We start from the raw sequence: 12957 nt of genomic DNA on the forward strand, positions 1-12957 counted from the left end.
TGCTGAAAGGTGGGAACAAAACTTGTGATAATTTGGTTGAGTACTTAAGTATTTTTTCAAATTAAATTCTATTTATTTATTTATTTATCTTTAATTATCTATCATTTGGATCAGAATTAGAATTTACCTTGTTGAACTTAAACCATAAATAGAAATTCCCTACTTCCAAGAAGTAATCGTCATGGCATCCACTTGCGATGCTTGTGGTTACCGCAATTCTGAGGTTTGTAGTAATTTTTTAACACTTTATTTTCTATTTCCTTCTTTTGATGATTATCATGCTTTGCTGTGCAGTTAAAGCCTGGTGGGCGAGTTCCTGAAAAAGGGAAGAGAATTTCTCTCACTGTGAGGAACAATAAAGATCTTAGTCGTGATGTAATAAAGGTTTGTTGTGATCTTAATCTGAATTTTGTACTGTTCTACATGCAACATAAAGAATATGCTTTTATACCACTGAGTTTTTTACATTTTGCTTTGGTTCACACCTATACTGATTTATTTTATTGAGAATTCAGTATTTGTATTTTACCTTAGCATTCTATTTGTAATGAGTAATGATGAATTAATAACTTGAATGAAAAAATTGTTGAAAGGAAAGTGAGACTTGCCATGAAGGGTTACATTAATTACACTGATTGTGGGGATATAAGGAGTTTTAGACATTTAAATATTGAAACTAAGGCCAACTAAACATTGGGATTATTTTGTGAAAGGAATGTTAATATTCCTATCATTAATTTTTTATCTACATCATGCAAAATCTGAGAGACTTGTTCCTATGGGAATTCCCCTTGGTCTATTACATTTATGATGAGATTGATTTCACTAAAATTGCAGCAGCTTATTCTCTTTGAGGGTGTGAATACCTTCTCTTATGTGTGATTGCGTAGGAAAACCTAGGTGTGATTGCTTAGTGTTTATCATCAAACATATTCAAGACCAATTTAATTATCTTAAACCCTTAAACATTAATTCTATTTAAGAAATTTTCGATATATCATCAAGAAGTCTAATTTAGTGCTGAATTGCTAAAAATCCTACAACAAAATTGGTGTCAAAACCCATTCAAGCTTTTGGTGGACAGATTTACCCTCAATTATAGGTATATGATGGCTTGACAGTCATTCTATTATTTATTTTTTACCATCCTTTTAATTTTAATTTCAATCTTTTTTAAACAAAAAAAAAAATGTGTTGGGCCCATTTGTTTTAAATGTCTCTTTTTTATCTTTTAATTTAAGTGTGGGGTTGTCTAAAGGCAGCTTGAACAATGACAGGGAGAACATAGTCAATTGTTAGTATTATTTGATTGGCTAAAAAAGACTATGTAGTGAACCCATGTAACTGGGATAAGCTTAGGGTTTTGTTTTGTTTGTTTTTTTTTTTTTTTTTTTTTGGGTCTTTTTGAGAGGAAAGATAAGCTTGTTGTGTTGGATTTTTGGTTCATCATACTTTTCCTCCTGTTGTATTTTCATTTTATTTATTTATTTATTTTTATTCACACACTCTTCACCTGCATGGGTTGAACTTCCCAGAAATTCAATACCCTTGTGCATGTGTGCACTTTTTGTGCGGACATGCCAAGTCATTGTGTGTATGCACATGTTTTTTCATAATGGTAATTTTTTCTAACCATAAAGGAAAGAGGCATTTTTGACTGACTCAAGTATTATATTAAAATTTATATGTAGGGAGATGTTTTGTAGGCTTTAAGCTAGCAATTGCTAAGAATAGAACTTCGAACATATTGAAAAAGTGGAATGAAACAGGGTTTACCTATATAAAAATAAAAAATAAAAGAAATAAGAGTATGGCAATGTTTCTCGACAAAAAAATACTCTGTGAGGTTGCATTAAATCTATGGATGAGATTGAGGAGCCTAGATCATTGCTAGATGATGAAATCTGCAATGTAAATAGGCCAAAGCATATCCGGAGAAAATTATGTTGATGGAAGAAATTAATTGGAGACAAAAATCTTGGATGCTGTGGTTGAAGGAAGGGGATAAGAATACGAAGTTCTTCCACAGGCTTGCGAACTCATACCATTGCAATCACACTATTGGGAGGCTAGTGGTGGGTGGAGAGGAGGTTACCAACCAGGTAATCATTAATGCGAAGATATGGAATTTTATAAGGGTTGAGCTTGAAGCTAAGCTTTTGGACGGGTTAGATTTTTCTGCCCTAGAGGATGAGGCTTCTGGCTGGTTGAAAAGATGTTTTTACAGAGGATGAGGTTTATGAGACAGTTTGCAATATGAATGGGGATAAAGTTTCAAGACCAGATGGGTTCATGATGGCATTCTTCCAAAATTGTTGGGCATTTTAAAGGCGGATGTTATGAAGGTTTTCCACTATTTCCATGCACATGGAACATTTGAGAAAAGTTTCAATGCTACTTTTATTGCTCTTAATTCCAAAAAATCCCTGGGCAGTGGAGATCTCTAATTATTGGGATTTATAATATCATGGCAGAAGTAATGGAGAACCAGCTTAAAATGGTGCTTGATAAGGTGGTATCAGAGTCCAAAAATGCTTTTGTAAGAGGGAGACAGATTCTGGACTCAATGTTGATTGCCAATGAATTCATTTAAATAGCCTTCTAAGGTCTGGCATACCACGGGTGTTGTGCAAGTTAATTCTGGTGAAAGCATACGATCATGTGCATTGGAATTTCTTGTTATATACATTCTCCAGTGACGTGGTTTTGGTCCTAGATGGAGGCAGTTAATTTTTTCATGTATATCTACAGTTCATTTTTCTGTGCTTGTGAATGACAGCCTGAGTGTTTTCTTCCGAAGGGGCTGAGACAGGGAGATCCTTTATCCCCTCATTTGTTCAACATTGTTATGGAGGGTTCTTAGCAAGATGTTAGTGAAAGTGGGGAGAGGAAATTACATATAAGGGTTTTCAATTGGTGACTGTTCTGCTAGTCAGTCAGTAATCTCACGTCTTCTCTTTGCGGATGATACTTTGATTTTTTGTTGGGTAAATCCATAGCAAGTTTGGCACTTGAAAAGTAGTCTTTGTGTGGTTTTAGGTTATATCTGGTTTGAAGTTAAATTTGGAAAAATCTGAATTGGTCCCGGTTGGTGTTGTGCCAGATGTTGAATCTTTGTCTGGTATTTTGAGATGCAAGGTAGCCCAGCTACCCATTTCATATCTGGGTCTCCCCTTAGGCTCCACTTTCAAAGTGAAAGTTGTGTGGAATGGAGTGTTAGAGAAAGTGGAGAGATGTTTGGCCTGTTGAAAGAGAATGTTTCTTTCTAAGGGGGTTTTAATTACATTGATATGAGCACTTTATCTAGTCTACCTACTTGTGACCTATCCTTGTTTCTAATCCCAATGAATGTTGCTCGAAGTATTGAAAAATTACAGAGGGATTTTATGTAGGGTGGGATGGGAGATGAGTTTAAGTATCACCTAGTTAGTTGAAGGGTTTGTGAATCAATTCAATATGGGGGGTTGTGCCTTTGAGATTTGGTTCTATTTAATTAGGTTTTGTTGGGAAAATGGTTGTGGCATTTCACAATGGAGAGGGATGCATTGTGGAGAAGGGTTGGTGCTCTAATAGTGTGTAGGGACCTTATGGGGTTTGTCTTTGGAAGAATATCAGATTCAGGATGGGGTGGGACAATTTTCATCGTTTTGTCAACTTTAAGATGCGGGATGGTTCTTCTGTTAAAATTTGGCATGATTCTTGGTGTTGGGGGCTTCCTCTGAAAGATAATTTCCCATAACTATACAATATTTTTGTTGTAATAGGGATGCTTTTGTAGTTGAGCTTTATCTTTCCTATGGGATATTTACCATTGGAATGTTGGTTTTGCAGTACAAGACTGGGAGTTAGAGTAGGTTGCTTTTATGGATTTGATTGGCTTAGTGAGACGGGATGGAGTGGATAAGCTGTGCTGGAAAGCCTCTTCCTGGGAGATTTTTGAAGTTAGATTCTACTATTGCCTCGTGTGGGGCATTTGGCGGGAGGGTAATGCTCCCTACTTTTGAAGGAAGTGATAAATCAATTTAGGACTTGAAGCTTTCTTTTCTCCCAAACTTTATTTGAGTGGACAAATGCCTCTTGCTTGATAGTTGTACTTTCCATGCATCATAGTTTTCAGACTTTGTTAATCCCTTCATACGTTGACTGTGTGGTTCGGTTTGTTGTATTCTTTCATCTATTTTTCAATGAAGCATTATTACTTTTCAAAAAATAAACTAAAACATTGACAATAAACTAATATTTTTGGATAGCATACAAAAAGATAGTAAAGTTTAAGATTACACAAGCCTAGAAAGTGTATAATCTAATGGTGTTTATACATAAATAAATATATATACACACACATATGTATTTATGTTTTATGTATAATTAAGAGTAATACTACAATAAACCAATACTTTTAAATGTTAAGTTGCTCTTAGAATATGCCTAAATGATTAAATTCACCATTTTCAACAAATTAAGCTTTTGGGACAATCAGTAATGTATTTGAGCAGGTGGTCATGAGTTGGAACGCGGTCTCCATGATGAAATTCACTTCATTTAAAAAAATAAAATACTTACTCTTTGGGCCTCGCTTATTTAGGGAGTGTTATAACATTGGTTAAATGGTTAAATTTACTATTTTCTAACGGTCTAAGCTTTTGGGACAATTGATAATTTGTTAATTGCAAAAAAGAAACTAATTTATAAGATTACACAAGTCTAGAAAGTGTGAGGAATTATACCTTGTGTTAATTGATGAAGTAGTATCATGTGTGTGTAGTGTTTTTGAGCTACATGTAAACTATGCCTATCATATTATAGCATTTCAATCCAGTTGCTGTTAATCCTTAATGTGAGTATAAATTCAAATTTTGTTGCCTCCTGGGCATGAGGATAAGCCACTTAGCCCGTTAGGGGTGAAAAGTGCCAATATTACTTGGTAACTGGTTTTGGTAAGTGGGGTCAGTTGCTTGTAGGAGTTTGATTAACAGTGAGGATTATTATATAGTATGCTCTGCGGCATGCAACTAATCTGAGTGAAGTTCTACTATGTCATCAAAAAAAAAAAAAATCCAAATTATGTTATTTATCTTTCTTCTTGTTATGGTTAGAGCAACCACATCAGTCCATCTGTAGTCTTCTAAAATAGAAAAAAGTACAAATTTTACACATTTTGAGCAAAAAAAATATCCACATCAGTGGGTGTAAAAATGTGTAAATATTTCCATAAGCTACAGTAATTGTGTATATGTACACGGTTATTGTAGCTCGTTTATCCATTATTTTAATATTATTTCAACTCAATCACTACAACTCAGCACAGTGCCAACCACACAGACCCACCGGAAAAACCCATATGAAAAATCCAACAGAAACCCACATGAAAAACCCACCGGAAAACCCGTTGGATCTGCTCCGATCTGCCACTGATCTGCCACCGATCTGCTCCTCCAGGTTGCTGCCGATCTGCCACCGTGAGGTTGCTGCCGACTGCTGCTGATCTGGGTTTGAGATTTGAGTGAGGAAGAGAGTTTAGGGAGAACTAGAAAGGAGAGGCAGAGGACAATTGATAGAGAGAGCCACGGTTGGGACTTGTGGAGTGGAAAAAAAAAATATTAATGAAGAGATATTTATTAATAAAATAATAATAAAAAATATTATTTAAATAAGTTAGAGTGTATAATAGATATACTGATGTGGGAGTTTTGTAAAAGTAGTCTTGTAAAATAGAAAAAGTAGGTTGTTAGTGTAAAATAGACGGAAAAATTTGGCCGAACTGATGTGGTTGCTCTTATATTTGATTATACATCTTTTTGACCTGGGATGGAGAAAACAGGCTGTTCCTTTCCTTTTAGAACTCTTTGTATATAAGGCTACACAATCTTGTCTAACAAAAGTCAATGGGGTGTATCAGTCAGATACTGCAGGTGTGAAGGTCCCAGAGCTTGACTTGGAGTTGGCTAGTGGCACTTTAGGGGGAGTTGTTACAACTGTTGAGGGTTTGATTACAAAAATTAGTGAAAGTGAGTATCACTTTTCACCTCTCTCTTCTTTGTCACTCTGTTTTTCCTGGGCATATGCTTAATATCTCATCTGTTTCCCCTTCATTAAATTATATAAAAAATAAATACTTTTTAAAAGAAAAAGATTTGTGTTAGATAATTGTCCTGTTATTTGACCTAACGCACCTCTTTTCTAGCTTATAATTTGTTTTTGTGGTACAAGTGGATGGTGCTATTACAAATTTTATGTTTTTTTTTTTGATAAGTAAAAGTTTATTGATCTCAAAAAATGGAACACCCTAGTACACAGGGAGTGTACAAGGGTTCAAACAATTAAGAACAAAAATTACAAGAATCTAAGAAATCAAGAAAGGAAGGAAAGGATTGGTTCCGCAAAGCTGCCAACCAATCCATTAAAGTTCTAAAGAAAAATTGCTTCAAATCTGATATGGATCTCTCCTTATCTTCAAAGCACCGACTATTTCTCTCCCTCCAAAGGCACCACAATAAGCAATGGGGAATCATAAGCCATATATACCCATTTCGATGACGGCCAAAACTGCCTTGCCAACATGCTAGAAGCCCCACTACATATTGCGGCATAACCCAACTCACTCCAAACAACCCGAACACCATAGCCCACATATCCATTGCAACCGGACAATGAAGAAAAAGATGATCAACAGATTCCCCATTACACTTGCACATGTAGCACCAGTCTAATATCCAAACCTTCCTTCTTCGTAAATTATCAATCGTTAAGCATTTCCCTAAAGCAACAGTCCAAACAAAGAAAGCTACTCGAGAAGGGATCTTCTGCTTCCAAATGCTTTTCCAAGGAAAACAATAGTCATTATGGCCCACTAAGAGATTATAATAATCCCTAACTGTGAAGCCCTTCTCTCTAACCGATTTCCAGCACATCTTATCCTCACCAAGCCCTCTAACCGACACACCATATATGGTATCCATGAAACTGGCCAGTGCCTCTAGCTCCCGAGCATGCACACCCCTAAAGAAACTTACATCCCAAAACGGGATTCCGTTATCAAACTTCATAACCTCAGCCACACTAACCTCTTGATCTCGGCAGAATCTAAACAATTCAGGATAGCTGACTGCAAGAGAAGTTTCACCACACCAACGGTCTTGCCAAAATTTCACCCTAAAACCATTCCCAATCTCATATAGAATGTGACGAGAGAAAGTAGGCCACCCCCGACTGATATTTTTCCACAAGCCAACACCATATGGACCGTTAGTAGGCCTAGTACACCAACTACCCCATTCACAACCATATTTCACAGCTATCACTTGCCTCCAAAGAGCAGCCCTCTCCATCCCAAATCTCCATAGCCACTTCCCAAGTAGAGCTTTATTAAAAAGTCTTACCTTTCTTATCCCTAAACCACCCGAAGCAATGGGAGTGCAAACAGTAGCCCATTTGACCAAATGGAATTTTGGTTCATCACCAATGCCACCCCATAAAAAATCCCTCTGAAGTTTCTCAATTCTGTTAGCCACAGAAGCAGGAATAGGAAATAAAGATAGAAAATATGTGGGTAAGTTCGATAGAGTGCTTTTAATTAAAGTGACTCTACCTCCCTTGGATAAGTACAAACGTTTCCATCCTGCTAATCTCCGTTCTATCTTCTCCAGAATTGGGTTCCAAATTGATTTATCCTTACATTTAGCTCCCAAAGGAAGGCCTAAATATTTCATTGGAAGGGTACCTTGTTTACAACCAAGGACATTCAACAATAAGTCAAGATTATGCACCATACCAATAGGAACCAGCTCTGACTTGCCCAAATTTATCTTCAGACCAGAAACCGCCTCAAACCAAATGAGAATCATACGGAGAAACACAACCTGATCCAAATCAGCATCACAAAAAATTAAAGTGTCGTCCGCAAAGAGCAAATGGGACACCTCCAAAGATCTTCCCTCTAAACGACCCACATCAAAACCTGACATGTGACCATCATGGACAGCCTTATCCAACATTCTCCCAAGGGCTTCCATCACCAAGACAAACAACAAAGGGGACAATGGGTCACCTTGTCTCAACCCCCTGGAGCTCTCAAAAAACCCACAAGGAGTGCCATTTATCAATATAGAGAATCGAACAGTAGATATACAAAAGAAAATCCACTTCCTCCACTTAGCAGGGAACCCACTCCGTTCTAGTAACTGCATAAGAAAACCCCAGTTGACATGATCAAAAGCCTTCTCAACATCTAATTTGCAAAGTATCCCTGGCAGACCAGTTTTCACTCTACTGTCGAGGCATTCGTTAGCAATAAGCACAGGGTCAAGAATCTGCCTATTCCTCACAAATGCATTTTGAGAAGGAGAAATTATATCTTCCATAACCGTGCGAAGTCTGGTGGCTAAGACCTTAGCAATGATTTTATAAACCCCCCCAACAAGACTAATGGGGCGAAAATCCTTGACTTCAATTGCTGGATTTTTTTTAGGGATAAGAGTGATGAACGTTGCATTTAAGCTTTTCTCAAACTGACCTTTAGCAAAAAAATGGTGAAATACAGCCATAATATCAGTTTTGAGAATACCCCAACATGCTTGGAAGAAGGCCATTGGGAACCCATCAGGTCCAGGAGCTTTGTCACCATTAAAATTCTGTATGACATCAAAAATTTCTGCCTCCTCAAAGGGTCTATCTAACCAATCAGCATTATCACCGGATATCCTAGGAAATACCAAGACTTCTGGAAAAGGTCGAACAAGTTGCTGCTCCGAGTATAAATTCATAAAGAATTGAGTAATACAATCAGCAATCATACCTTGATCAGAAGACAAGGTTCCATCCACCATAAGGCTCTCAATACCATTATTTCTTCGATTGGAATTAGCCATTCTATGAAAAAATTTTGTACTTGCGTCCCCCTCCCTCAAGTGTAGCATCCTAGACTTCTGCCGCCAACTGATTTCTTCTAAAAGAGTAAGCTTTTCAATCTCAGTACGGAGATTAACTTGTTCTAACTTCTCCTCAGCTATTAAAGGTTGAGTCTCCTCTCTAACATCCAAGTCATTCAATTTGTTCCATAACAGCTGTTTCTTTAAAGTGACATTGCCAAACTCCGTTTCATTCCATTTTTTTAGGTCCAACTTCAGGGCTGCCAACTTCTTAGCTAGTATAAAACTCGGGTTACCTTGAAACAAATAGGATGCCCACCAAGTTTTCACTTTATCCACAAAATTTTCCTCCTTCAACCACATATTTTCAAAACGAAAAGGAGTTCTACCTCTCCGATGACTCCCCCCTTCCAACAGAATTGGGTAGTGGTCTGAAAGTATCTTAGACAACCTTCTCTGTGCAAATAGAGTGAAATGGTCTGCCAAAACCGGAGAGAAAAGAAACCGGTCAATTCTAGAGGCAGAGGAATTGTTGGACCAAGTATAAAGGCCTCCTTCCATAGGAATATCCATCAGCCCATGAAGAGAGATAAAATCCGAAAATTCATACATAGCCCGAGTACTAGTTGTAGCCCCTGATCTCTCTGATGGAAAACGAATTATATTAAAGTCACCTCCTAGGCACCATGGCACATCCCACCAACTAATCAGCCCTGTCAATTCCTCCCACATCTTCCTACGCCTCTTGTTCGAATTTGGCCCATATAAACCTGTAAAAGCCCACTCAAATTGATCACCTATGTTTTTAAATCTGCATGAAACAGAAAAGCGCCCTACTGCTTCTTCCACCTTATCCACTGCCCTCCGGTCCCACATCAATACAATACCTCCAGAAGCACCTTCTGAACCCAAGTACAACCAGTCTACATATGGACAACTCCATATACTTCTAACTACTCCTCTAGTAATCCATTCAAGTTTAGTCTCCTGCAAACAGACAATATCAGGTCTCCATGCACGCAACAAATTACGAATCTGAAGTCTCTTCCCAGCCTCATTCAGTCCTCTGACATTCCAAGAAATCATCTTCAGATTCATTTAGGAACAATGAGAGCCCGCTCCCTCTTAATACCACTGCGCCTAGTTGAAGTAGAACCATAATTAATCGAGCTGAATAGACCCTTCAGCTCTCTAATACCTTTCACTCCAGAACTCTTCAAATCACGTGCTTTTTTTTCCAAGGCAGCCCTACGGTGTAATTCAGCCTCAACAGCCAATAAAAAGGTGGTTGCTTGATTTTCCAAACCTTTTAGTGACGTGCCCAGGAAATTATCAAACCCTTTAAATCTGCTTTGGACCCACTCAGAATAAGCTTCTCCCCTCACTGGATTCTCCACACCCAACACTTCTTGCCCTTCCATTGCCAAAGGTAGAGAAAAGGCCAGTGGTTCCACACTTAGAGGCGACAAACCCTCTACATTAGGTAGCTCAGAGGACTCTGAAGTGTCTGAGACCCAATCCTCCACCAGTACTTCATTCTCATCAACTTGGGCTGATGAAACCTCCACCACATCTGAACTCTTCAAGGGGACCAAGGCCAATTGGTTTTGCTCTTCCAATACCTCTGTGACTTCACCTGGAGGCAGAGAAATTTGAATCGGAACCGCCAATCTTCTTCCATCTCGAAGTTCAAGCACCCACTGATCTGAATTCCCCCATTTCTTGCTAACGTTGCCGGAATTCTCCAGAAGTATCAAACGGATGTCTTGGTGCAATTTCTCTTCACCGTCGGAGATGTTTGCTGACTCATCGGACTCATCGGAGCTGAGAAAATCTGTATCAGACTCATCGGAACCGAGAATCTCATTATCGGGCTCATCGGCGCTGATAAAGTCAATACCGGCACCGTCGGAGGCTGTCATCGACTGGGCTAGCCTCAACGAGCTTTGGGAGTCAGCTTGAGGAAGTTCCGACGTAGAGTCCACAGCGTCTCTGCGAAGATCGCTGCCTGAGCTCTTCGAAGCAGACATCAAGTTACGTGGGTGAGTGTCGCTGTTTTGAAATGTTTGTTTTGGTTTGGGCCTCCAGACTTTGATGGGCTTGGGATTAAATTTGGGCTTTGCATTGAAGGGAGCTGTGGGTTTAAAATGGTTAACGGGCTTAAAGTTTTTGTCTTTGGGTTTTTCCATGCGGCCCACTTCCTTGACTTTGGACCACATTACCTCCCACTCACCATCTGGCCCACGCTCCAATCTCAGGCCAACATCCAACGTTAAAGGTGAGTCATTGATACAGCTGTTGCTCTCTGTTATCTCAACCGACAATTCAGCCTTAGATATAGCTTGTTTCTTCCCAGCATTCAAATCGCGTATATCGTGGCTCTTATTGCTCAAGATTGATTCGGTTGAAATTTGAAACTCCGGCATTAATTGCTTTCCTTTTCTGCTACCACTACCCTCTCTCCGATCACCCTCCGCCGCTGCCAGCAGAAAAGTTTTGTGATTCTCCACTCTCGGTTTCAGGACAGAGACAAAAGGCTGTTTGGTTGCAAGTGACCCAGGTGCAATTGCTTCCCTTAGATGAAATCCAAAACCTCGCCACCCACTACTAGCTTTCCCTTCTGGGACCACGAGAAGTCCTTTCCGACGGCCATGAATGAGTTCCGAGATCATTAAAAAACTGCCGTGTGAATTGGAACCCAATTGCAAAATATAAACTTTCTCATTATCCCTAAAGGTTCGTGCGAAGTTACCGGGAGATTTAGTAGACATTAGATCCTCCACAATAGCTAGCAAACGCTTAGCGCTTTCTCTGCCCATGAAAACTGATCGGAAAGAATCCCGACTTCGCTCAAAAATGCGTAACATGAAATACGTACCTCCCTCCTCGACTGAGAATTCGAAAGTCTTAGATTCAACGAAAAAGAAAATTGAACCCCCCATAACCACAGAGGACAAACACAAGTTTTGTGACTAATTCGACCATGCAATTTTCTACTTACAAATTTTATGTTCTCAAGGTCATAAATTCTGAGGCATTCTTTAGGTGCACCTTTTTGTGGGATCTTCATAAATCATATCTCTTCCAAGGGTAATTGCTAGTTGTATTTCCAGCAGGGTTACCAATTGCCAGGATAGGAAATTTCACCATGGAAAATACAACAAAAAATAAACTCTTGCCATTTATTTTCAAGGCCAAATGTACTACGAGAATAAATAAAGTAGTCCCAATTAATATGATCTTATTTATTCTTTTTATCTAATTTACATATCACCCATGAGCAACTACTTCTCATCCTACTATCCAAACATTCATCAACATTTAATTCTGAAGTCCAGAATTTGCCTGTTATTGCGGGAGCATTTTCTCTTTTAGACGCCAAACTCCCCTTCCACTGCCCTTTTAATTTGTTTGACAACACCTTAGTCAATAACTTACAAATGCTACTCACCAACCCAATATGTTTAAAATTTGTACTATCAGAAGCTCTGGATTTCTTAGGCACAGGGGTGATGAAAGTGGAATTGATCAAACTCAAGAGCTATGAAATTCCAGGAAAAAACACATATTGTCAGCCTTTAGGATCTCCAGCAACCTTGAAAGGAAGCCAGATTGAATCCATTTGGACCTGGACCTGAAGCCTTATCACCATTCGTGTCCCTCAATGCTACTACAACCTCCTCTTTTTTATAAGTTCTCTATAATCTCCTGCAATCCTTCAAACCAATTTTGGAAAAGTCTGAACCAGCAGCCCAAGGTCTCCACTTGACAGATTCCTTACAAAAGTTTTCATAAAATTGACTAATTCATTCTTCACCACACTCTCCATTGTAAATACAATATCTTTAAGCCTGGTTTTCCTTGATTTTTGCTCCCAAAAAAATTCCCTCCAAACGAGCTAAGTCTTTCTACATATCCTCCCATTAGTGGGACCTCCATCGCCCTCCTCCAAGTCTAATATCTTAATTTGCCCTAAGCCCCTAACGCCTCTTTTCTCCACCCCTTCATTCCCTAAAAACATACTCCATTTCTTCAAATCCTCCTTCAAAGATTTTTTTATTTTTATTTTTTTATTTTTATTTTATTTTAT

The 12957-nt window shown here is 38.6% G+C and overlaps 1 protein-coding gene across 2 annotated transcripts in view; it reads left to right on the forward strand.

The window, feature by feature from the left end:
- LOC126693504 (uncharacterized) overlaps positions 1-12957 on the forward strand; it is a 35293-nt gene that overhangs the window by 16834 nt on the left and 5502 nt on the right. Inside the window, exons 11-13 of one of the 2 annotated variants that reach the window (XM_050389490.1) lie at positions 153-223; positions 295-384; positions 5900-6008. In XM_050389490.1, coding sequence (XP_050245447.1) covers positions 153-223; positions 295-384; positions 5900-6008 — 270 coding nt within the window. The remainder of the gene's footprint in view (positions 1-152; positions 224-294; positions 385-5899; positions 6009-12957) is intronic. The other variant, XR_007645383.1, reaches the window with a different exon arrangement.

Source organism: Quercus robur, chromosome 7 (assembly GCF_932294415.1).
Source record: "Quercus robur chromosome 7, dhQueRobu3.1, whole genome shotgun sequence".
In the NCBI taxonomy this organism is placed as follows: Eukaryota; Viridiplantae; Streptophyta; class Magnoliopsida; order Fagales; family Fagaceae; genus Quercus; species Quercus robur.